The 27,596-nt window shown below is 33.0% G+C and overlaps 3 protein-coding genes across 3 annotated transcripts; 1 reads left to right on the top strand and 2 right to left on the bottom strand.

Moving 5' to 3' along the window:
* The first annotated feature begins 221 nt into the window (after positions 1 to 221).
* Positions 222 to 907, top strand: LOC107619334 (calvin cycle protein CP12-1, chloroplastic). Its single transcript, XM_016321589.3, has one exon. It carries the CDS (start codon positions 334 to 336, stop codon positions 730 to 732), a length of 399 nt encoding a protein of 132 aa, XP_016177075.1. The 5' UTR covers positions 222 to 333; the 3' UTR covers positions 733 to 907.
* A 7,845-nt stretch (positions 908 to 8,752) lies between these two features.
* Positions 8,753 to 10,274, bottom strand: LOC107619675 (uncharacterized). Its single transcript, XM_016321972.3, has 2 exons — positions 10,091 to 10,274; positions 8,753 to 9,262 (listed from the first exon to the last, which is right to left on the bottom strand). The coding sequence occupies exons 1-2, from the start codon at positions 10,269 to 10,271 to the stop codon at positions 9,048 to 9,050; spliced, it is 396 nt and encodes a 131-aa protein (XP_016177458.1). The 5' UTR covers positions 10,272 to 10,274; the 3' UTR covers positions 8,753 to 9,047.
* A 10,886-nt stretch (positions 10,275 to 21,160) lies between these two features.
* On the bottom strand, positions 21,161 to 21,523 carry LOC107615214 (protein FAR1-RELATED SEQUENCE 4-like). Its single transcript, XM_016317313.1, has one exon. The coding sequence runs from the start codon at positions 21,521 to 21,523 to the stop codon at positions 21,161 to 21,163; it is 363 nt and encodes a 120-aa protein (XP_016172799.1).
* Between the last annotated feature and the right edge of the window lie 6,073 nt (positions 21,524 to 27,596).

Raw genomic sequence — 27,596 nt, 5'->3', positions numbered from 1 at the left:
AGTTGCAACTCGCATACAAATTAAATATCATGTAAAAACAAAGATCTAGAAATATCATTTGTTTTCCCAAGAAAAAATATCTTTCTCATCATAAAAGAAAATGAAAAAAAAATCTAACGTGTACTTGGCGTGGAAGGTAACAATTAGATCAAACTGGATAAGAAACATGTGTTCACGAATCCTCAGCATCCTCACTTATATATTAATCCCCTTACACCCTATTTCGCTCATTAAACCTCATCTTCCTTTGTAACGACCAAAAACCCTTAATAGGCGCTACTTAAATATCTCAACAAATAACAAGAAAGAAGAACAAAAGAAACCAGAGAAAAAATGGCGACAATTTCTACTGTAACCCTCTCAAGTCCTGCTAGAGTAATTGCCAAGGGAGTAGAGATCCCTCAAAAGGCTCAAACTATCAAGTTCTCACCTGTATTCAGGCTCAACCAAAGGTGGCCCTGTTTAACCGGATCGGGCAGGCCATCTTCGGTCCGACCGCTTCATGCGGCCCCGGATAAGATATCGGAGAAGGTAGAGAAGAGCATAAAGGATGCCGAGGAAGCATGCACTGATAACCCGGCAAGCAACGAGTGTGCGGCGGCTTGGGATGAGGTAGAGGAGCTGAGCGCCGCGGCGAGCCATGCGAGGGACAAGAAGAAAGAATCGGACCCGCTTGAGAACTACTGCAAGGATAACCCAGAGACTGATGAGTGCCGCACCTATGATAACTGATGATGAGGGCGGTTTCATTTCCGAGTCCGTTAGGCTCAAGATATAAATAAAGAATTATATCAATATTTTTATGTAATTGTTTTTAAGTTTCTGTTACACGCATGAGTTGAACAGATACCATCTACTCTTAATTAATTGTTTGTATTGAAGCATGATAAACGATGAGATTATTCCATATAGCATATAACCTAGCTAAGTTGTTCTCATCTATCATTTGTGGGGTTTACTAATTTGCGGTAGATTTAGGACATGACTGACAAGTGACAACATGGTGGGTGACTGAAATTAAATCATGAGCTTTTTTTTGTTTGACTGCATGAATATTTTCATTAATTAAAAAGTTTTAAATTATAAATAAATGATTATTTGTATCCATTAGAGATTAAAATATTGACATATGTACTCATATCAAATTGAAACTAAATTTGTATTCACACAAAATGTCTTTCGTGTGATAAAAGTATCTTACGTGGTACTCTAATCCTCTAAAGATAAAGTACTTTTGTACACGAAAAATATTTTACATTAATATAAATTTAATTTCGATTTAATGTAAATATATATATCAGCGTTTTCATCTTTTTAGATACAAATTGTCATTTATTCTTTAAATTATTAATCGTTTTAATGTGTTAAAAATTTTAAAGAAAAGTTATCATTATTTTTGTGAAAAAGACTAAGTTTCTCTTTCATTTTATTTTTAGTTCCGAATAAATTAGGCAAACGTCCAAAATAAAATAAAGCACTTGTAAGTCATTTGAAAGAAAACGTCCAAAATAAAATAAAGCACTTGTAAGTCATTTGAAAGAAAAAAAAAAGTTAAATGTAATAAACATTTTATCCTTCACATCTAAAATAAACTTTAATTCTATTTTTGTAGCGTATGAAGGAAAGGTAAGCGTGATGATCAAGATGGGATGAAAGGATGATAATGATATTCATAACGTAGGGAGTATAGTTACGAAGGCTTTAAGAGACTGGAGGTAAGGTTGGCAGTAGGGCGATAAGGAGCCAATTTTTATTCTATTCAACTTTATTCTCTCCTTTTTCAATTTTTATATTACTGGTCTCATCTGTATTTACAAGTCATTAGATTAGATGGTCCATAACGTTTGGATCATTAAATTGTTCTATGACAAAAATATATTTTTTAAGTTTTTTAATAACTGTTAAATAGTCTTTATTTAATTTTAATTATAAATTAATTTTTTATATATTATTTAATTATAAAATATATTTTTTATTTTATTAATTATTATTTTATCATTCATCTATCATGTTTATTAATAATAAAAAACTAAAACAATAACAAATTAGATCTTCCATTAATCGTAATAAATATTTTGATCCGTTACATATATATTGGATTGGGAAAATCGTGTTTGTTAGAAATTCAATCGATTAGATGCACAAACCAATCGATTGAAATTCAGGTTTCTTAAACTTCAATCGATTAGAATTGATACACAATCGATTGAATTTTCCACGGCATGTGGGGTTTCTTTATTCAATCTATTTAAATCATCAAAGCGATTTGAAAAATACATAGTTACACGGTAATAAACCGTATTTAACAAGAATTTTTTTCATTATAAATTAAAAAAATCATTATTTTTCCAATAAAAATAAGACTTATTCATGTGTACTCTTATGTACTCCTATAATGGTTGCCATTGTCTATTGTGAAGATTAATAATTTGAGCCATTTATTTTAGAATTTGAAGTGAAGTTCGCCTTACTCTGTATAAAAAAAATTCGTATTTGAAAAATTAAAGTTGAAAAATTGGGTTTTGGAAAATAATATTTTTGTTTTATTTTATTTCAGAAAAAAATCATTACTAAAAGATAAAAAAATATTTTTTTATTACACAATCAATTGCATGAATAAAGAATCGAAACAAAGAATTGCAAAATTAGAGACTAATCTCGATTTTGTAATCAAAACAATGGATTGTTTTCTAAACACTACAGTGAAAAAATCCATTGAATCTCTATCGCCGTGATTATCCATTAATGATGAACAAATATTGGATATTAAAGAGATGGATAAACAAAAAAAATTGGATATTAAGTAGATGGATAAACAATGAACAAAAACAATGAAAAAATTGATAATCAATCAGATTGATAAATGATTCTAATGGTAGGATTGAGTAATTGTTAACAGATTATTCACCCATTTATAATCTTAATATTAAAGAAAAGATAAGATTAGAGTATCTAAATCAAAATAAAAACTTAAAAATTGAAGATAAGAAGCATAACATATAACGCATTGCACAATTCAACCGATTGGGTAACACAATTGAATTGTGAAAATCTATATTGCTTTGAAGACTTAAATCGATTGGGTAATATGACCAATCGATTGAACATGCCTTGCAAAATTCAATTTGTGTATCCAATCAGTTGAATTTCTAACAAACACGATTTTTTCAATCCAATACGTATGTAACGGATCAATGATAAAATTATGATCGATTAAGATTGCAAAATATTTATTACGATTAATAGAAGATCTAATTTGTTATTGTTTTAATTTTTTATTATTAATAAATAGATAGATGAATAATAAAATAATAATTTATAAAATAAAAAATAGATTTTATAATTAAATAATATATAAAAGATTAATTTATAATTAAAATTAAATAAGAACTATTTAGCCGTTATTAAAAAATTTAAAAAACATGTTTTGTTATGAGACCATTTAATGTCCAAACGTTCTAGGACCATCGAATCATTTGCCCATTTAGTAGTAGAATCTTATATTTTAATTCGTCTCTATGGATATCCGTCCCATTCTTATCATCACTATCACAATTAAATAACAATTTTAAATTTACATATTTATACATAAATTAAGATAAAAATTTAAATTCATACGTAAATTAAAATCCAAACATAAAATTCATACCATGTCCAATAATATGAAATTAAAATAAAAACTAGTGTTTGATCTCTATAAATTTAACACCATAATAAAAAAAATTATTAAATAGGAATAAGTCTTCAATCTAATTTTTGATCATTTTCCAACTCTTTATCATCATTAATAGTTTGAAAGTCAAAATTTAAACCTAAAAATAAAAAAAAAAGATAACAATTAAAAACTTAATTAGGAGCAACACGGTTATTTTGTGTGTCTTCTCTAGCATTACTAGTCATGAAATAATCTTAAATGACCTATACTAAAAAAATTGTAAAAACTAAAAAAATTAAGCAAACCATATATAAAGCACTTATTGAAAAAAAAAATGAACAAACCATTACAATATAGCAATTAGGGCTTGTTTGGGTGAACTTCTAAGAAAAGATCTTTTTTCGAGTTATCTTTTTTTAAAAGATCTTATAGAAAAGTAAAAGTAATTTTATGTTTGGATATCTCATACAAAAATATCTTTTTATTTATCAATTATGTTTAGGTATAACAATATAAAAATACTTTTTTGTTTATTTATTACATGAAAAACATCTTTTTTTTAAAGAAAAAAGATCTTTTAAAAATATATGTAAATTACAGCTTCTCAAAAAAGATGTTTTTTTTTTTATTTTTTCTAGTGTTTTTACTTTTACTACTAGAAATTTGCCAAATACGCTAAATAATAAAAAAAGATCTTTTTTTTAATTGAAAAAAAGATCTTTTTTTTTATCAAGATAATAACGCCCAAACAAACACTTAGACTCATTACACATATATAAACTAAATAAAATCACAAAAGCCCTTATTTTTAATCAACATATATAAACTTTTGCAACATTCCAACATCAGCAATTAGAACCCAAAACTGATAATGATTTAAAATGAAACATAAAAAATGAACATTATGCAATAAGGGCATGCACATAAATGAAGTACAGATTCAGAACATTCTGCAATACAAATATGCACATAAGTAAAGTGCATATTCAAATTCAGATATAAATTGAAGCACATATATAAACACAAAATTGAATGCAGATTACATGTAAAATTGAGTCATAAATTGTACATATATAAACAAAATTGAAACACAAATTCACAAATTGCATATTCATATTCAAACATTCAGTAAAGTGCAGATTCACACATTCATAATGTGAGAGAGAGATGGAAGGAACTTACCACAGACAAAGAAACAGAGGAGAAAGACAGCGACACAGGAAGCTTCAACGTTTAGAGGATAGACAGCGACGGGCCCGACAGCGCAGCGACGGCGACTCGGCAAAGGATTCGGCAGCACAGCGACAACGACAGGCTTGGTAGCACAGTGACGGCGACAGGCTCGACAGCACAGTGACAACGACCAGAACTGTGATGGCGAGTGACGACTAGAACTGAGCTTGGCTGTGGAAAAGATGACGACTTTGGTTCTCTGCTAGAGTTGGACTAACTGGGGGTATGAGGATATGAGGAAAATCCTAATTCTTAAGAGTGTATATATATATACCCCGGGGCGGGTTCACCTTAAACCCGATCCCGCTCGCCCCGAACAAAACCCGCCGTACACCAGGTCGGGTCATTACCCACTCCGACTAGGTAGAAGCGGTTCGGGTACCCACAGGTTCGGGTGCTCCTGCCAACCCTAATTGGAGGTAGGGTGCCACACTAGCATATATTTATGACAATAGGATACAGAGAAAAAAAAATCTTAAACAGTCTTTGACAATTATCTCGAAAGACAACGAAATTCTCAATAAAACAAGGTACCCTTTCCGGCCCTTGAACTTTATTTATGTGAGATTGGTTAATCCCTCTATCAATATTTTCTCTTTGTATTAATGAAATAAGCTTAAATAGCATGTTAAACTGTTGATTCATCGGTTAAGAGTTAACTAGTGTTAAGAGTTAACTAGGATTAACAAATTCATTTTATTGAGTCTCGTCTTTTAAGAGGTAATTATTAGTTTTTTTTTTTTTAATTTTTTTGGTTATTTTTTTCAAATATATTGACTAAAATTATTATGTAAAACTAAGAAATATTAGTAATTTTTAAATTATTTTTACTTATAAAAATTAAATAGAGGATATATTAGTAACTAATGTGTCACATAAACATATTTTAAAAAAAGATCATTGATAAAGAAACTAACCAATCTCACAAAGTTAATTATCAAAAGACAAAATGAATATTTTTTTTCTTGAAAGTTTCGTAATCCTTTTTATGAGATGGATATTTATCCAAAGATATATTATCTTTTGTTAATAGTATTTTTATATCTTATCAGGTATAATATATCTCACTCAATAGCCTAAGTAGTTTTTTTTTTTTTTTTGGTTTCTATAGCCTAAGTAATTTGATATCCTGATCAAACTCCTTTAAATTGAAAAAATTGGCAATGAGAAAGTATATGATCTAATCACCCTTGAATCAAAATGAAATTTACACGTGATAGAAGTTACATCTCCTCACTTAAAAAAAATACTTTTCCTTGATATCTGGTCTAGTTTTCGTAATCTTGATTCCAAGCACTGAGAACAATGTCTATTCCAAACCATCCATCAAAATTTTACTATCAAAATCGAGGGAGCGTGTAACTCCAATCATTATATGACCATTGAAGAACTAGCCTTGCATAGTACTAGTTATAATTTATAACACGTCCATTCATTAATGTACTATTCTAAGTGGATGTGGATCAAACTACTTTTGCAACTTCTGGGAGATTGAAAAAGCACATGTTCGAACTCTAATACCTTACAAAATGCAAAAGTTATCGTTCATTTAACTCCAAAAGTCACACTCCGCAACTACAAAATAAAATAAATAACTAGGCTTAAATGACCAATAACTTTTGGAGAAATCTAATCCCTGCTAAAAATAAGCGAATATGCAGAAAATGTACGCTGCATCTTTAAATTTAACTTTAGTATTTGAAGGGTCATGAATAATTTATGAATTAATAGTCAAATTCATTCCTAAAAATTACCAATTTTTTAAATTAGTCCTCAAATAATTTTTAGTCATATTAGCCCTTGAAAGATAAAACGTAAGCCAAATTAGTTCTTCCGTTAGTTAGATGATGACGTATCACGTTAAGTACCATGTGGCATGATGACATGTCACGTGGCATGATGACATGTCACGTGGCATGATGACATGTCACGTTAAATGTCATGTGTCACCAGATGATTAGTTGACGTGTCAGTGTTACGTTAAGTGCCACGTGGCATGATGACATGTCACGTTAAATACCACGTGTCACTAGATTAGTTGACGTGTCAAGTCAATGACACCTAGCATGTCACGTGTCACTTAACATGTAAAAAAGATATTTATAATCAAAATTGTCCTTGAAAATCCAAACATAAGTCTTTTTCATCTCTAAAATTTTAAAAATTAATCAAATTAGTCCTTATATAATTTTTTTATTTTTTTTATAATATTAAATTTAAAATATTTTTTATAGTACTAATTTTAATATTATTTTTAGACTTTAATAAATAAAATTCTCTTTACATAAAACAATAAAAATAATTAAATTATTTTATCATTTGTATTTTAAAGTTTTATATTTTTAAATTGTAAGTTTTTTTATAGTGAAATTTTTTATTTAAATGAATTTATCAAATTATTATTGATTATAAATATCGTTTTAACATGTCAAGTGACACGTGACGTGCTAGGTGTCATTATCCTGACACGTCAACCAATCATCTGGTGTCACGTGGCACTTAACGTGACACATCATCATCTAACTAATGGAAAGACTAATTTGGCTTACGTTTTATTTTTCAAGGACTAATATGACTAAAAAAATCATTTGAAAACTAATTTGAAAAATCGGTAATCTTTCAGGGACAAATTTAACTATTAACCCTGAATAATTTATTATATCTTTTAGCACAGCTCTTCATTCAAAACTACTTAACCTTCTCTTACAAATTCTACATCTCATCAGAAAAAATGGAACAGCAGAAGGATCAAACTCCTAAACCGCACTAATCGAACTAAATACAGACTTATGAATGGCTTTACTATGACAACCCCAGGATCCAAATTCTAGCATGGAATATTGCCCTCAAAGTTGTTAGACAAACATAATTTGGATAAATGCAATACCCTTTTACAGAGAAAACAATTTCCTACTGCTAGCAGCCAGATATCCTTTTTACATAGAAAGATAACCAAAGCTGGTTTACAGTTTATATACCTTGGTATTCTGACATCATATAGGAACCCACATATCAGCAAAAAAATGCATGAGAGCAGCGGGGAAAGAGGGAATATAAATAGATAGTATTTAACGGTTGCCGGTCTGGAGGAGAAAATTATAATAAACATGTAATGATAATGGGAGAGTATATGCATGAGAGGAAAAGGGAGAATTAAAGTCAAACTGAGAGAAACTTGGTATGGTATTAGGACTTTAGGACGGTGAAGAGCTCAATAAAAAAGCCTAAGTTTTTCTCTTTCTTCCATTTTTTGTGCTTGGAAACCAACAACCAATATCATACATTTGGGCAAGAGATTTATTTATATATCCACTAGGTGAGATTGGTTACATACATCAAATGATACAATAGTGCCCAATCATAAACCATATATATTTAAACCTCTTGATAATTTCCTCTAAGGTTTTCTTAGTTCTTCCCCTACCTCTAGCAACAATACCCATCCATCTTATCCATTCTCTTAAATGGAGCGTCGATAGCTCATCTACGAAAACATTAATATTGTCCAAGACAAGATCTTTCCATCTCTACAGTTGATGTTATTACAACTCTCTAATGCACTCATTCCTAATGATATCTAAGTCCAGTGACACTAGTGAGTCCACTCATCTACTAAGTATCTTCATCTATGCAATTTATCTGGTAGGTACATAAATGAGATACCTATTTATATCACCTACACACTGCTTAGCAATTTTATTTCTTTATTTACCTTTTACACTACTAATATTATGCTTATGGTTTTGTATATTTGATTTCTTGGATATGACACAAGACATTAAGTCGTTAACCAAAAAGGCGAAAACACCTATTTATGTCATGAACAATTCCAATGCAACCAAATGTATGATGTTAAATCCTGCATACTTCAAGAGAATTTGATTTACTCTTTAAAAAGGTCAGCAGAGTCTACATTGAAGAAAAATAAGAGCAAAGACATCCATATTTTGTGCAGCAACAAGAAATATAACTCAAGCACAAAACAATTTACAGCTTCCTGAAATTTCTACAAGCAAACATAGTCCATAAGTACCAAAACAGTGTATGAAATTTATTCTTTTGAATCTACAATAAGTCAGCCCATCTACAACGAGCCAATGGAATATAGAAGGGAAAAAAGATTATACAACACAAGGCATAGGCACAACACAAGAACTTTTCATTCTTCCTCTGCAACAACACTAATCTCACCTTTTTCCAGTAAATCGTAAAAGGCCCTGACTTTTCTCTGTTCATTCCAGTGATGCATCTTCCAGACACTACCAGCAGCTAATCCAAGTGTTATTCCGATTATTATCTCCTTCACAACACTCGGTCCCTTCAAGGTAGCATGAGCAATCCTAGGACCAGACATTTCCTTCAAGCTTGTTAATTCTGCAAGTTACAAATTTGGGTCTATGTAAATATTTAATCACATAAAAGCGGTATATTCAAAACATGCTGAGCAATAATCAATCTGAAAGCATATTTGTTTCAACGGAATTGTAGAAAAATAATGCACAAAACAAATAAAAAGAGAAGAGGCATCTAATGCAAGCCATTTTGGCACAACTCATAATTGGGTGAACAATTCGGAAATTATCATTTCAGTTCTTCATCAAGAAATTTACAGCCCCATTTGTAATGGCCTCCCAAACTATATAGCTCACAACAAATCATAAATGCTGACACACATTATACTTCCAATGAAGACAAACACTACAATGACTACTAGAACATGAACCAAAGCAATGAAAATTACGGCATAAAGATAAGCATACACAAAAACACACATTATCCCTTAACCTTATACACCTTTTCAATTTTATACACCAAATTATTAGCTTGTACAGCTTTTTTTAGGCTTACCAAACATTCTGCAAAATAAAGTTTGCCTTAGCAAAAAATTAAGAAACTCTATCATGGAACCAGACAACCAAAAACATAATTCACTTTTCCCCAATTATCTTTTAGTTTTGAAAAACCTTATGTCACCAGATTTGGCTTTAATAAACACAATAATACACGCACATGATCAAGAGAATTCAGCGTAAATTTAGCGTAAGAGGTGGAGCGTTCAATAAATTGCATCAATCAAAGTGGCCAACAGAACAAACAAACAAAAAAAATCGATTCTCTATGAACTAGTTAACTGAATTACGGAAATTAATCATTCTATAATGAATTTAGATTGAAAATGAAGATATAAAAGGGGTATAATACCAGAATCAGCGTGGCAGCAGTGGCAGGGCTTGAAGATCCGGATGAGAACTGAGAAGAGGGTTTGGCGAATGCGAACCGTAGACGAAGTCTCGCGAACGTGATATTGGTAATGGTAGATATGATATGACCATTGACCACTACGAAGGGTGCCTTGTAAGAAATAAAAAAACCGCACAACCATGAACCATTTTTTTTTAAAGATAAATATTATTTTATTAATATAAAATAAAAGTGTTTTCATAAGGAAGTACAAAAGAATTGGGTATTTTTATTTATCACTAACTTTAACTGAAAGACTAAGAGCTTAGAAAAGAGTAAAGTAAGAGTAAAGAAAATTAGCAGCATCTATCAGGTATGACTTACGAGTTCACGCACTAAATTGCTGGCTTCTTTCACTATCTCTGGTGCCGGGTTTATTACCTTCTCAAAAGCACACCGATTCCTCGCTTTCCAAGTGCTTCAACACAGCGCCGCTATGAGGAGGGTATTTTGTCTACCATCGAATTGAGCCGCTGCTCAGGATAAGACTCGTTGCCACCAATTGAAAAAGGTCTCTTCTTCTCTTATCCATAGGTCAGGGGTTATTAAACTTAGACTCCATATTATTGAAGACAGGGGGCATTGGAACAAAGCATGAGAAATTGATTCAGCTTTCAACATGCATCTTGGACAAGTGGCAGGAGTAGATGCGAACGGCTGTGAACTTGTTGCAACACCGGAAGCTTTTCATGAAGACTTTTCTATAGAAAAACCTTAATTTTATGAGGTAATTTCAATTCCCAAATGCTATTCCAGACTCTGTTGTTCTATATGTTCTGGGGCCTCAATGAAGTAGGAGAATGAAAGAATCAATAAGCAATTTTGTATTCTGACCCAACTTCATATATACCAGATTTTGTCCAGCACCAATTAACTTCATCCTCCTCCTCTGTTGGTTTAATTGAAAAAATTTTATTACATATATCAACTGAAAAAATTGACTCAATCATATTTCTATTCCAACTTCTATCAGGATTTAGTTTGATTTAAAATAATGACTTTATTTTTTATGCATTGAATTTAATTATACAGGTACAATCACATCTATTTTTTTAACGATTATTTATACGATTAAGGTAAAAAATAATTATTTTTATTAATATAATATTACATAATTAAATGTACGTATAAAATTATTTTATATTATTAGTGTATTAAAATTAAATTTTTAAAATAATTACAAAAATTAATTAATTAAATACTTGGATGATTATTTCGTCCATTGTTATATACTAAGTGTAAACTAAAATTATATTTTTATTTTTATAAGTGTTCTAATAAAATTCTTTAAATAAAGCATATAACTTAATTTTTTTGAGAGTATTTTTTATTTTTAATTTTTTATTTTTAGTTAATGGGTGTCTATCTATCAATAATATAATTTTTGATATATTATCAATGTAAAATAATTTTACATATGTATTCAATTATGTAATATCACAATAATAAAAATATTGTATAAATAGTCATCTAAAAAGACAAATGTAATTATATAATTGTATAAAATATTTTACACTATTAGTACATCAAAATTAAATTCGTATTATAAATACACGGTTTAATTACACTATAGATCCTTATAATTTTACCAATTTTTTAATTTAGTCTCTATATTTTTTTAATTAAATTCTTATATATATATATATATATAACATAATATTCTATTAAAAAAAAACAAATATTCTTACCATTAAAATAGGAGCTCTAATCGAGAACACCTCCATATTTCGAAAATTTTAAAAGAACCCTTGTCATTTTCCCATACTCACACAATCATAGTCCTCACTTCTACGTGAGCTCCTGTTGGACCCACCGCATGTTGCTGTCTCGTTGCGTCTCCTCTGTTCGTCATCCTTGCGTGCTCGTCGCCAGGGGTCTTGCTCCTTCTGCCTTGTATTCTGTTCGTCCACCATCATTGCACCCAACGCTTAGTGTGCTACACTACTCGTGTCTTGTCTCTTTTGTTGCAGCTGTGCTTTCCGGGAAGTGCTTGCGTCTTGCTGTGTCGCGCCTCCATCCCTCCCTCGCCTCTCTTCCATGAGTGTTGCTGCCTACACTACATTGCTCGATTCTGCCGCTGCAACAACAGTCAACATGTAAATTTTTTTCAGTTATTCTAATATTCTATATTAATTTTTAATAGTTGAAGTATTGATGCTATTTCTGTTAATTTTATTGTTGTTTGATTTATGAATTTGATTAGAATATGACAGAGGTTGAACTTGAAATGTTGAAATATTATGACAGAGGTTGATTTATGAATCTGTTCTCCTCATTGTTATTGTAGTGATAGGATGGATAGTATGTTATTGAAAATGCCTGTAACATTGGGGGTTTTCTAGCTTTCAAAAGGTATTTATATGTTTTTTTTTCTTTTGTTTTGGTGTAGTGAAGTGAGATTCGGATTTCACTATAGACCTACATCACGGTGAAAAGTTTCATGATACAAAACACGGTCTAGAGTATTTAAGAGAAAGGGTGTTGGAAAACTTGTATTTTGAGCTCGATGAATAGAGTTTGCAAGAAATAGTTAGTGAGCTGAAGAAGTAAGAGTACAAAGGTTATATCAAGATATGGTACTATGAACCAGATTGTCAATTGAACTCAGGTCTTAGAGAATTGATAAATGATGGAGATTCTATGAGAATGGGTAGATTATTAATGTCACAAACTGCTAAGCATTGCTTGGTGTATGTTGTTGATGGATATAGGAAAGGTAATGGTGTTGAGATAACTTCAAATGATAAGAATTTTGTGTCAATTGAAGCTATGGACAATATGGACATAATTATAGAAGACATTGTCCCAACCCAATAGTGATAGGTAATCATTGCTTCTTATTGACTAGTCACTGTAATAGATGAAATATTTGAATTTTAAATGTGATAATTGTTTTGACAATACATGATGTTATTGACTGGTTTATGTTTTAGTTGAAATATTTTGTGTTATACTTGTTGCATATCTTTTTCAGAGTCTAATGCTGCTATTGTTACTGCTATTGTAAATGGAGATGATGTTGCTCCTCTTAATGGAGTTGCTGCTGCTACAAATGGAAGTGATGCTGCTCCTATTAATAGAGATGTTGTTGGTGATATATATGTCAACAGATCTGATGTAAATATTTGTAGATCTGAGAAAGGAAAACATGTTGGAATAGACAAGGACAGAGGAAGGGGTTGAGGAAGGGCGGCTATAGCATCTTTCAACCACCAACAACTACTGCTGCTGCATCTTCACAACCACTCTCCACCACACCTGTTGTTGCATCTTATCACCCACCTCCCGTAGTTGTTATTGCATACTCTCAAGCTCTGACCATAGTTACTAGTGTTGCAGATTCTGAGGCTCCTATTATAGCACCTCCTGGATCTTTTCAAGTTGTCTTACCTCTTGCTTCTGCATTCTCCCAGTATCTCCTACCTGTTGCAGCTACATATTCTCACCAACTACCTAGAGCATCTTTTCAAACATTGCCTAAGACGAAGGTGTTTAGTATGAGGAAGAGTAACTCAAATTAGGAATGAGGAAGGCAACAGTCCAACCAAGTTTACATATAGACCTAACTGAAGATTGAAGCATGATTTCATTTAGAGTTAGAGTTATTAGGGTTGCTATTAAATAGTATATGTTATGATGAATTGTGTAGGGTTTAGTATCCTCTGTGTGTCAGTGTTTTCATTGAAAAGAATAGCCCATTAGTGCATGAACCTAACCAGATGAATGTAGTGTCTCTCTACTTTCCAATTAGTGAATGAACCTAATCTAGTATTCTATTTTTCTACATTTTCTTGAATTCTTATATGTGTTGCCAGATTTGCATATGTTAATAAAAGTAATTTTTAGAGTTTTAAAACAATTTATCAGTAATCCTATTACTATACTATATATTACCAGCATATGTATATATTTATGGAAAAATGGTTAGTTCATAATGATTTTTTCATTGTCACCTTCAGGTTGCCACAATGTCTATCTTCTTACTATCAGATATTCATTCTTTATTCTTGGTTTAATACGAAAGTTCAAAAAAATCTCATGCTAGGTCACGTTTGTACTATCATTTTCTTTTAAGATTACTCTTTTGCTTATCAATCACCCATTTCAATTTCAAAAATAATCACGATTATTTACCAGTTTATATAGAGAAAGAAAAGTAAGGGGTTACTTAGGAACAATTGCTAATGTGGGCGTTAGAAAATCAAACACTGAAGAAACCCTTATATGATTTTAGATTTAAATATCATTGTAAAACAAACACAACCCTTGATGAAAATATTATACGAATATTATGAACAAACCTCAAAGCCATTCTTCTGTTGAGTGAAATCAACCTTGGCTGATGCATTCTCATTTGTTGCCTCGCAAGGGTTAGCTTGTTTAGTCTTGTGCATCATCTGGACATCACTTGTAATAATGGCCATACCTGTGGCAATTAGAGCATGCTCTTTTTTTCCTCCACGAAAACCTACACGGGAAGGGGCTCCTTTACATTTAATAACAAAGGGATCATTAATTCCTTCTACGTTCATATTTAGAGGGGATGTGTCATGTTTACGTGACTGTAAACAAATAATTATTAGCTTAATAATTTCTAAATGAACTTCTTCAAAGTCAACATTATTTTTACAAGCAAGATCACAGAGCTTGCTGCAATTGGATACCAATGCACCAACTTAAAACTTTAAGACCCTCTCAACGTCGTCGTTCACATGCATTTTTATACTACGAAAATCATTCTTTGCATTCTTAGTCTACCTTTTGTAGATCAAAGACTCTGAAAAGTCAAGGAGGTTCTCGTACTTCATGGCACAGAAAATGTGGCTACAAGGAATGCCACGGGATTCAAACAACTTTCAAGATCATGAAAATAGATTATTACATCTATCGAGTTTCACCCGTCGATCTTTCATCGGGTCTCCTAGAGTAGTCACACTAAACTCAACCTTGTCCACAATCGTAGACAATAACTTAATATTTAATGTCTCAACCTTCTGAATCTTGTTACGTATTTCCTTAAAAATGTTGCAAGTGAAACAATTTGAAGCAAATCTTTTGTAAACTTCCAAGGAAGTAATCATCACAGGCTCAGAGCATTGAGATTTAAAGTCAGCTACTAATTCGTTGTTTCTATATTCCTTTAATGCCCAATCCAGGTTATGCATGAAGTCGATCAGTGTATTCTTGCAATTAACGTAAAATCTAATCAAAGAGCTTATACCTTCATACTGTGACTTCGTTCTAATATACCCAAAAAACTTTTTCCGTAGGAAACAATGGGACTACATCGTTCAAGTTTCGTAAATTTTTTCCATCCATGTATTCCCAACAAGGTTGTGCTTTTCCAATATGGCCTCCCATCTCCGAACAAAATCTCTACAGTCATTGTTGTCATATATTAGACCCTTAAAATTCCATAGGAAATTTGGATTCTTTATATTTTCACATGCATTTCTCTGAAGATTCCATTCGCATAAGTGATGAGTCGCATTAAGAACAACATTCTTTATTGTATCTCGCATGGCAAGGTCTCCATCTGTTATAACTGCTTTTAGAAGCTTCCTACACTTTGATTCAACAAAGGTGTCCAACAACCACTTATAGGTATCTATCGTTTCATCCAATAATAAACCACATCCAAAAATACACTACAAGAAAATAGGCCTATGGCCACGCTTTTTTTTTGCCACGCTTTAAAAGCGTGGCTAAAAGTGGTCAATGGCCACGCTTTTGTGAGGGTGGCGATTGAATAGAGATTTGGCCACGTTTTTTCTTGCCACGCTTCAAAAACGTGGCGAAAAGGGTCAACGGCCACGCTTTTTGAAGGGTGGCAGTTGATTAGAGAAACGGCCACGTTTTTTTTCTGCCACGCTTCAAAAGCGTGGCCATAGAGAGAAACAGGGACGTTTTAAAAGCGTGGCGACAGAGTTTCATTACGGCCACACTTACAAAACGTGGCCATATCTTGGTCCTCTTTTGGCACGCTTTAAAAGCGTGGCCAAAAGGTTTTTTTAAAAAAAAAAAACCAGACCCGGCCCCAACCCGGTCCCCAACCCAATGAATGAAGAGATTTCAACCCGGTCCCCAACCCTAATCGAGCTACCCTTTTCGCGATCGAACTCACTCTTTCACCCTAGTCACTCTTTCACCCTGGCTACCCCTGGAGGAGCTCACATCCCTGCCGTCACCAGAACCACCCTCGCTGCGCCGTTAGCCTCCGCTCCCCCTCCGCCTCGTCTCCTCGTCGCCGTTACCAGCATCCTTACCGTCAGCGTCAGCGTCAGCGTCAGCGTCAGCGTCAGCGCCACCTCTTTCAACCGATTCCTTCCAAAAGCGAATACGACAAGGGACAATGTGGGAAGATGTCGGAGCTTGGAGGCAGCAACTGTTTTCCGTGTCTCTTGCTCGGTGTCAATGTCAGTCTTGCCCTTGTTGAAGGAATTGTTGCTTTCGTTGCGTTGTTTCAGGTTCTTCTCCTCTTTCTTTCATGTTTCAATTCGCGCCAGCATTGCTTTTCGGATATGAAATTGGTTCGTGCATTTGATAATTTTAGGAATTTTTTTAGTGTTGTGCACAATTTGGGGAGGTTTTGGTGGGGAACGGGTGATTGGCGTAATTTGAAAATTTGGGGAATTTGTGAGAAGATATTCAGATTTCAAAACTTGCATTTTGAATTTTGATATTTTAGCTGTTATATATTTTTACAATCCCTAAACTGTAGCCTACTTTTTTTTTCTTGCCCTAAGAAATTTTTTTGTATATATGAATTCGGTAGCTTCATTAGCTAATAAACAGATTAGCTAAAGTTCTCGAAACCTAATAAATATTGTATTGAAAGATATCAAAACCGGGTTAGTGTGATCTTAGCTTGTTGTTTGAAGATATATATGAATCTGTAAGGGTATGTCTTCTGATTTGAGTCTTTACAATGATGGTTGCCCGATGTCCAGTGTTATCAATTCACTTTATTTTAGATTTTTTATTTCCTCTGAATGTTGCCCTGGATGAACTTGTTTATTGTGCTGTTTTGGTGTTGAATTCTGGACTTGTGATTGCTGTTTATTGTATTTTTTTTCATTGTCCAAAATAGATGCTGTGAAAGTGTTACTGTTTCATTAATTTTTCTTGGTTTGTTGTTGTTGAGTGCTGCTCTGCTTGTTGCTTGGTCCATATTATATGAACTGCAATGATTTCAGTTTGTGGAACTAGTTAAGTCATATGAATTCTGTTTGCTGCTTGCTTGAACCTGGGAAACATGCTATTTACTGCTGCTGTTTAATAAACAATTGCTTCTGTTGATGATTCTATTCTTTGCATATTAAATAAAAGATTTGAGTGGTATAAATTATTTTATACTACTACAAGATTTATTAAGGATTAAGATTTTATGTTATCTGTAGGGGAGGAAAAGGAAAAAGAAAAAAAAAGAAAAAGAAAAACATAAAAGGACAGTTTCTCTCTCCTCTCTAACTTCTTCCACTAGGTATCTATTCTATGTGTTGCTTCCTTAAATTTCCAATTGTTTTCTTCATTTCACAACTCAAAAAATGTTACATTGTCATTGAGGTGGAAAGAGTGAAAGATTCTAATTTTGAGGTGAAAGATTCTATTTTTCCAACAATGTATCTTTTCTTCTCAAAAAATTTAATTTTGAGGTGGTAGCGGGATGCTGAAGCTATTGAGAAAAGAGAATTTCCTGGCAAAAAGGCTAAGCTAGCAGCAACGAGCAAAGTTGAAAAAGTTATCCAGACGTGTGAGTGGTAAGTCCTTTGTTTTCAATTTGAAGTCCTACCCATTAAAGTTTTTTTCAGTGGTTGTGAAATTGAAATTTGTCCTCCTAACTGTTGGTTGCTTTGGAGCAGAGGATTAGCTGGTGCCAGGACATTGCTTGATCCTGTCTCTTGAGGTGTGCACTTAAACTTTTTTAGTTCTTTCTTTTGTTGTTCCTGCTGCGTAATAAAAGAAACATAGTTTTTTCTAAGTTATTAACTTATCATCTTCTGCTCTTCACGGTTCTGTTTGCGCCAATAATGCACATGTTCAAGGTATTCCTCTTGCTCATTCAAGCTCTTATTATATGTACTTTATTAAGACCATCTTGTACTAACTTATTGTTTTCATGAACAGTGCATGGTATGGAATATAGCAAAAACTAATTAACAATGAAATGCTTCACTTGCATAAAATTATTACAAATTTGAAGTTTGAAATTGAGGGTTTGCTGCTGCTTGTTTTTTAAATTTTTGTATATGAAGTTAGTGCTAAGAGAGTGTATGTACATGCTTGATCAACTTCATTTTGTAGGTGCTAGAGTATCTGGCTGTGGGCAAGATACTGACATTTGAACATATCAATGGTGGTCTCCCATGTCATGGAATGGAGAGGTGGGTAAATTTCAATTTTTTTTCTCCATTGGAATAGTTGTTAGAAATTTCTAGTAGTCATGTTTAGTTGTTGCCTCTTTTGTTTTGGTTCTTATGGTTAACACAAGCTTAAAAAGATGTTATTTTGGTGTTATAAAACCATGAAATATGCTACACCATATGTGTGTGTCTGTGTGAAATGTTGAATATCTATACTACTAATAATGGGTATTGGTCCCTTTGGTTATAATTCCTACTACTGTAGTTTTTGTAGCAAATATTGTCTGTGTGAAATTCACATAAAGATGCTGAGATGACATCTATTTTCACTTATGATAATTGGCCACTGATATAGGGGTGCGTTTGTTTCTGATTTTCAAAATAGTAATTTTACAACTTGATTTTTTTTATAAATTTGTAAGAAACTTGAAAACTGATTTTAATTAGAAGCTACCCTGTTTAGCTTTTACCAAAATCCAAAAAGAAGGAAAAAGCTCAAAAACTTATTTTTATTTTTTATTTTTTTACATTATGATTATTTTCTAAATTTATACAAATATGTGAAAAGTTTTGTCAAGAGAAAGTTAAAACAAGTACATCCATAGTGTCAAGTTTGTATTTGTCAAGATGTGTCAAATCTTTCGGTGCTTAATGGCTTTCGAAGGTTAAGCATAGGATGCTCTGATGAGAATGTCTGCGCCCGTGCGCTTGGATGCTCTGTTCTTTTGATTAAGTAACCTCCTCAATCAACTTGTTTAAGTAAATAATCCAACTATGATTTTGTAATGCTTCTAAGAATCAATGCCCTGCCATTTATATTTTAACAGAACAAGAAGCCTGAGAAACCAGCTGATACTTCACAATTTCGGAGTCAGTTGGATGCGTTGGGCCTGCGCATTGTTGACATAACAGCACATGGTAATTGTTTCTTCAGATCAGCCTTCTTAGTTAATTTTATCTGTGATTCTCATATATTAAAGAAAAAGTTATTATTAGTTTTCTAATTTTGAGCATCATATAATTTTATGAATTCCACAATGTTTGAAGGGTATCAAATTAAATGAATCATGGGACTGCGAGGCAGATTAGAGCATGAAAGGGAAATCTGAGGAAGCTGTTATTATTGAAGTTCCGTTTTGTATGTGGTACCACAATTTCTTTAATTTGTTTCAACTTTCAAGTGCAGCTTTTTATTCATTTGTCCACCCCCTATTCAATGCTCTACACTCTTCACCCTCCCATCCTCCATTTCTTAATCCTTCTTCATTGCTTCTCGGTGCGCTTCTTCTTTCCACCCTGACACACACCATTTTCTTCCCATTGTCCACTAGTTATATATGTAAGCCCAAATTGTCATATAAATTCACTCCATACTAATTAGTAATTTCCGGAGATTAATATTTAATAGTTTCTTACGCCATCAATATTAATATAATTAATTAAATTGAAATATTTAAATTATTATAAATTAGCAGCTGAAGGAAAATATTTAATAGTTTCTTACGCCATCAATATTAATCAATTATTATGATATGTGGAAAATATTTGGCACATGAATTTGACAATAACTTTTTTTCCCTCCTTTCCTTACAGGTACTTTCTCAACTTTTAAGGTGACTCCTGAAGATGTTCGAAAACTTAATCTCCTTCCAGAATCAGTGAACAAAACTCCATCTGGGGAAACATTTGTTAAATCAAATTTGCAGAAGGTCTGTTGCTTTTAGTTTGGTATTTTGAGCATAGTTTAGTTTCGTATTATTGTACTTTTAGATTTGCATTTACCAATTAGTGAGCATAGTTTAGTTTCTGTTGCTTTATTGTTCTTGATATTTTGCTGCAGGCTAGTATTGGAATGGATAACTTGAACGCTTAATGCACAAAGTGGAGCAGTTTTAGGTTGATTCTGATTTTTTACCAAGTATTTAGGCTGATGAGCATCTCTATTAGTGTAATTTGATATATTATGAGCAGTTCTAACTTGTATTGTTTCTGTATTTTTCTTCGGTTTTTAGTTTTGGAATTTGAACTCGAGATTTATTTTGTATTTGAATATTAGTTTTTTAATGTATAAAACAATTATAGTAAATTATATATGTCACTAATTATTGTTTGATATGTCTTGTAATAAAAATTGCATACTATATTTGTAGGTTTGGTAATAAAAAAGGATTGAAAATTTATATTGTGTAGCAATGAAGATCAAGCAAGGAAAAGAATTTTTTTTTAATTTAACAAGGCATTCGCCACGCTTTTAAAGCGTGGCAGTATATCTTACTATGGCCACGCTTTAAAAGCGTGGCCGTATCTCTTCCTATTGTCACGTTTTAAAAGCGTGGCCATACCTCTCCTTTTGCCACGCTTTAAAAGCGTGGCCAGATCTGTCCTATCGCCACGCTTTAAAAGCGTGGCCAAATCTGCCCTATCGCCACACTTTAAAGCGTGGCCATATCTCCCACCTACAGCCACGCTTTTAAAAGTGCCAATTTGTAAAAAAGCGTGGCAAAAGAAAAGCGTGGCGATAGACTGAAAAAAGCGTGGCGATAGAGCAACCGCCACCTTTCATAGGTCACCCTTTCAAAAGCGTGGCGGTAGCTCAAAAAACGTGGCGAAAAGCTATCGCCACGCTTTTTTCAGCTTTTCGCCACGCTTTAAAAGCGTGGCAATAGACCTATTTTCTTGTAGTGATAATAGTCTGCCCATGATGATTGCATCCAAAAAATATGACCAACGACTTGTGTTTATTTTTCTTGTACGTAGAATCAAAAGCAACAATATCTCCAAAGCATTGATAGTCGACAATTGATTGGCCATCTGCCCAAAATATATGCTCGAGCTTGTGATCACTAGTGAATGTATATTTTCCAAAGAACAAAAGATCGTTATTTGACTTGCCAATCGAATAGTTGATTGCGGCATTTGCATCTCCATTTTTAACTTTTGATCTATGATAACAGTCAATATGATTGTATAAATCTTTGCGTGTGAAGACATAATAACGATATCCACCCTTCTGGCATGCAATATATCCCATAATATGACATGCCTTGACACCAAATTGGTGAAAATTTTTCACTTGGACTTTATCCGTTATAGTAAGACGATGATTGGTTGGAACGAGATGTGTAAATTGGGGAGGAGTCAATTTATGATTGTGACATTCGACAAAACATGATACTTTTCATCTACCACAGTTGTAGTCAAGCTTAGCCTTAAGTCGCGTTTGGCACTTAGTTTACGTGATTGACCTTGCCTCCTTCGATCTGTTCTCCAAGTCAAGATACCTCATATTTCTGTGCCCCTCTTTATTGCACACAAGTTTTCTACAAATTATTTTACCTTCTTATCTCTAATGACATCATCCTTCCTCATTACAAAGCCATGTCAACAAGTATATGCATTATAAAGTTGGCAAGCTTCATCCTTTGTCCTAAACTCCAGGTTCCAAATGTCCTCCACCATTAAATCGGCTATTCTTTTAACATCACTATCATCTTCATTCTTGCTAGTAAAATCCAATGGATCATCATTATCATCATTGTCATTATTATTATCATGTGAATTCAGTTCATAATTGAAATCATCACCCAGCTCATTGTTAGAATCATTTTTAACATCATCCTCGTATGTAGACATTATTTTATACCTAGCACAATCAAACATGGTGAATCAAACATAAATGAATATATTTGGTTATTTCTGAAGACATAAATAAATCGTGCTTAGGAATAAACAAACTAAAATATGCATAAAGAGAACTTATGGCATCAACTACACGACAATGTTTCCAATTGTTAACCATAATTTGCAATAAGACATTAACTAACCTATCATAATTCATAACAGCTAAAATTTTCCGAAAACTAAAACACAAATCGGGTTAATAAATTAAATATGATCATAATTCGAAGATCCAACCCTATTTAAAGTAATCCAATTGTTTATTAGGCCAATTTAATGAGTTAATTTCAAAATCCCAAACCTATTCACAAAATAGCAATGACATATATGTCTTCAAATCCAAATTCTAGAACAGCATAAGTTGTCCCTAAACAGAAAAAAGGAAAAGACAGATACTTTCATGAAAATTAAACTCACCTCGAATCTTAAAAATACTAAATCAGATATAGTTTGATCACAAACAAAGCTTTAACTAGTGGGAGCTAAACAAAGTGACAACGTTCCCTTGTGGAGGCACACAACATTTTTTTATGGCCACACCATATTCGATTGTGGCGGTAACATGGCGATGGTAAAATATCTTGAACCAGATATAGTTTGATCACAAACAAAGATTCCGCTAGTGGGAGCTAAACAAAGTGACAATGTTCCCTTGTGGAGGCACAGAACCTTAGTTTACGGTCGCACCGCATTCGATGGCAGCGGTAACATCGCGACAATAACATAGTTTGAAGACAAGAGCATCTATGGAGGCTAGGCTTTTTCTTTGAGCTAGGGAAGCATCGTAGGTGAATGAAAGACAGAGATGAAGGCTTTTTTATTTTTAGGGGTGAAAAGTGAAATTTCAAATTACCCCCATTGAGAAATACAGGATGTATACACTACAATAAGGAAAACAACTAAGCATATACTACGGTATAAGACCAATGAAAAAACTTTGACTATTTTACTTGATGGGTGGCTAAGGTGGTAACACCTAATCAAGGGTAAACCCATACTATATTACCTTGGGTTTAGAAGAAATCACAACAAATATATAGTAACTAATTTTGATGGCATACAAATAGTATTTTTGTTTATTTTTCAAACACAGATAATAAGTTTAGGGTCATTCCTTATGGATGCTTTTTATGGTTTAGGAGGTTCATCAGTATTGAATGTTATTTATGATTTGAGAGAGGATGACAATAAAATTTTATGGTTTGTCATCCATAAGTATTGATATTTATTTTTCAAACACTTAGATAATAGGCATAGGTTCATTCTATTACTTATGAATGCCTTTTATGGTTTATGAGGTTTATAACTTCTGGATGCTTTTTGTGATTTGGGAAGGATGATAATAAAATTTTACATAACTAACATGTGATTTTTGTTAAAGATTATTATTATTTTCTTAAACTTTTTTATTTTGGTTAGTTTAGGTTTGTGGTTGGATTGTTGTTTCTCCTTATTGGATTTGGATAATTGATTTTTATGGTTTTGCTTTTTAGTTGGATTGATAAGCTATTGAATCTAGAAGAGATACATTATGCAAGTGTTATTGTGTGTGGTGATTTTATTATTATTGGAAAAATTTGTAACTTTGATTTTGATTAGTTCTCAAATTTTTGAACAATTAATCATTATTATTTTACATATATTTAGATAAGAAAAATAAGAATTTTGGAGTAATTTAGAAGAAAATAAAAAGTATATATAATTAAAAAAGCATGGATTTATTAATTTGAAAGTGACATATATTATTTCCTTTATGTAATACAAATCTTAAAATGATTACTATTGCGAGGGTTATCTAAAATTGTGATTTGTGCCTAAACGTAAGGTACAAGCTCTTTTTTAGGGTTATGTCCAACGTCTTGTAAGATCCGGAAGCTAATAACCGTTTAAAATAAAATAAAATTAAATTAAATAAAATAAAATAATAATTTAATTATCCAAAATAGGTTCAAAAAATTTAGAAGTATTAATTAGAAAATTTAAAGGTGAGATTTGAATTCAATGAATTTTTTCGAGTGGAAAAATGTAATTTTCTGCGAAAAATTACGTAAAAATATGTACCAGTAAATTAGCCGGCAGTACCGGCTTAAGTGTATCCGGTAATGCGAGAGAGAAAATAAAACTGTAGAAAAACTTAAGAAAAAATTTAAAGTTGAAAACTGGGCGCTAATTCTAAAGGTTTTGGCCTAAAGTTTGGTCAAATGGACCAAAAATATTAAACAGTTAGACCGGGTCCAAGTTGGTCACAAGCCCAACATATAAATACCCAATTAAAGAACTCATTCAGCTCATAACACACCAAAGAAAGGGAGGAACCAGCTGAGCTTGAAGAAGAGAGAACCACCATTAACACTATTCACTTTCATCTTCTTAAGCTCATAACTTGAGCTACGGTGCTCCGATTTGCATGCCGTTTTCAACCACGCGTAGCTCTTGCCAAGTTTGTCCTTTCTAACTAAACAAAGTTGGTAAGAACTCTAATTCCATACTCTTTCCTCTATCCTAACAGTTTAAAAAATTTGGGTATAGTTATTGAGTAGATTTTATAATTTTGGTTATTTAGGTGCCATTTAATAGTGAGAAATTATTGGGTTTTGTCCCAGTCCATAGTGAGTGAGGTAAGTCACTTCAAAAACTCTTGTGGTTTGATGTTTTGGCAAGCTCTAATGTTAATTTGGTGTATTGTATGATATTAGAGTAATTACATGTTGATTTGGAGTTGACTTGGTGGATTTGGAGCATTTGGATTTGAACTTTGGTGGCTAAAGCTTTATGAAAACTTGTTTGAAAGTCAATTTTAGTGTTTTCTGCGTGTTAAAATCGGCTAAGGTATGGTTATGGTTTCCTTTAGCTAATATGTGATGTTTCATGAAACTTAGGCTAGTGGACCTTAGGATAGGATTGAATTGATGATGAATGTTGATGATTATTAATGTTGATGATGAGTTTTGATAAAAATGGATGTCAATGAGGATTGGTAATGATATATGATGAATGATGCTTATGATGAGTTGAATTGTGCAAAATTTGTTGAGATTGTATTCTTGGTTTGGAAATTATTAGTTTTATTGAATTATGAGTGGAAGAGATGGAAAATTAAGTGAAATAGGTGTGAAAATATTTGAAGTATATTTGAGGAGTAAATTGTAATGCGTAGTAGTGTTTTGATGATGATTTTGGGGTATTGTTGATTGGGTTTGAATTGAAGTTTGGAAAACTAGAGAAACATTGTAAGATTTGGTAAAACCTTGTTTTTAACCAATTTCAACAAGCCATAACTTGTGTTCTGAATCCTCTATTTTGATGAAATGATGTAAATAGAAGTTGGGTTCGAGAGCTTTAAGACTTTAGAAGAACGGATGGAAAATGTTTTAAAACGAAAAAGTTATGCACGTTTGAAGTTTGATACAAAAATCTAAATTCTGCAACTTTTAAAATTTTTCTAAGGTTTTCAAGTCATGCGTACGTGGACAGTGCACGAAACGCGGGGATTGGCTGCTACCAAGCACTCTCGTGTACGTGACACTGGCATGCATACGCGAGAATGGCATTCTTGTTGGCATGCGCACGCGACACGGAGGCTTATTCTGGTTGAGACTCTCGCGTGCGCGGGTAGGGTTATACGTACGCGACTTGGGCAATTTGACACCCATGCGTACGCAAGAGGAGGCATGCGTACGCATGATCCCTGTTTTACTAAAAATTTGTTTTTTTGACATTTTAATGGTTTCTCTAGCTTTCTAAACTTCTCAAAAATCTATTTAAGACTCTTAACTTGTGATTAGGCTTTGATACTAGTGAGGATGGGTTAGGTAACTTAATTTAGATATTTTCTGTTAATAAGTTTAGAAGACGATGACTTAGGCTTGGGAAGTTCTGTGGATAGAATGACTTGAGTGGATTGGCAGAATGTTGAGATGATAATATATTGAGAACTGATGATGAGTTTGGAACTTGGAAATAAATGATTGTGGTTGATGAGATTGATGAAATCAGTATTAATGGACTTGTGCTATATGAGCACTGATCACTGAGATTTATTATATACTATTTATATACTGAGATTGATAAGTCGCTATGCGCCTAGCAAGGATGGTGGTTAATCCCGCTTGTCGAGGTTGCGGTGTCATCATAAGGACGGTGGTTAATCCCGCTTACGTTGAGATGTGAGGTTTGAGACTGAGTATCCCACTCGCATCCTTTCGAGTCGCAAGAGTGGGCTGGACACTATATCCCTGGACAGTGGGCCGGGCACTATATCCTTGGGGTACCAATTATTCGCGACCGAAAGAAGACACCCCAAGAGGATGTGTCGGGTTGGCAGTTGAACCGACAAGTGATATCACAACCAATAGGGCAGACATTCATCATATGCATTCTTAAGTGTCTGTTTGCTTTGATTATTTGCATCTATTGCCTAAGTGTATAACATGCTTACTTGCTAATTGCATTATTTGATGTAAATGTATATTATTTGTGCTTTACTTGCATGCATTACTTGTGTTTTTTGCTAGGATTGAGGAGGTTCGGTAGGTGGTGGCGATGGGATCGCATGGAGGATAGGTTGGCGAAGGCTGTGGGACAGTGATGATTTGTTAGTTTAGAAATTCCTTAAGAATTAGATAACCTTTTTATGGTTTAAGTTTTGTTTTAAGTTGAATATTTATATTTTGGTTTATAGTTCTAGGATTGCCTTTGGCGTCCCGGAACCTTATATCTTATCTATTGGGCACTGTTACCATACTGAAAACCTCCGGTTCTCATATCATATGTTGTTGTTGATTTTCATATGCAGGTCGCAACCCACCTCGGTGAGTTTGTAGATGGTGACAGAGCGGAGGATCACTTTTATTTCTTGTATTTTGTTTATCTTACTTTAGTATTCTCTCACTTTTGTATATTGCACTTGTTGCCTTAGAGGCTTACTTTGAGAGACAGGATGTTGCTGTTTAACTTCGAAAACTCTGTTGTATTCTGTTTGAGCTAGCAGGCCTAAACTCCACAGGCTGTGACTAGTTCTCTTTTGTATATATATATATACACCTTGATTATCTTGTATCTATGATCCTTTTCTTACCTTTATGCATTTAGTTATCGTGTGTGAATGCTTCGCGCTTTTGTATCTCTGTTTTTTGTGTCTTTGAGCTTTATTCCTTCATTGGGCTTCTAGCATATTATATTCTTGACTATATACTATGATATTGAGCTTTAGAACTATCGTGGCACTTTGTGGTCTTTTGGTGGGCCGTGTTAGATACTTATTTAATTTTGTGTATTATCCGTGTTTTGGCCTCGAAGGTGATCGGTCCCCAGGGATAGCCGTGTTTATTCGTGCCGTCGGTTGGGGAATGCTTTGGAGAGAAAATGTAAAAATAAATTTAATTTAAAGGTTGGCCTCGTTAAAACCTCCTAATGTGGGTAGAAAA

This window comes from Arachis ipaensis, chromosome B9, assembly GCF_059453495.1.
Source record: "Arachis ipaensis isolate K30076 ecotype BB chromosome B9, ASM5945349v1, whole genome shotgun sequence".
NCBI lineage: Eukaryota > Viridiplantae > Streptophyta > Magnoliopsida > Fabales > Fabaceae > Arachis > Arachis ipaensis.
The sequence above is the reverse complement of the archived record's forward strand: the minus strand, read 5'-3'. Positions and strand labels throughout refer to the sequence as shown.

Coding starts and splice junctions, on each gene's coding strand:
- LOC107619334 (XM_016321589.3), top strand. CDS start 334: ATGGCGACAATTTCTACTGTAACCCTCTCAAGTCCTGCTAGAGTAATT.
- LOC107619675 (XM_016321972.3), bottom strand. CDS start 10,271: ATGGTTGTGCGGTTTTTTTATTTCTTACAAGGCACCCTTCGTAGTGGT. Junction 9,263..10,090: donor CTGCTGCCACGCTGATTCTG/GTATTATACCCC, acceptor TGTAACTTGCAG/AATTAACAAGCTTGAAGGAA.
- LOC107615214 (XM_016317313.1), bottom strand. CDS start 21,523: ATGGGATATATTGCATGCCAGAAGGGTGGATATCGTTATTATGTCTTC.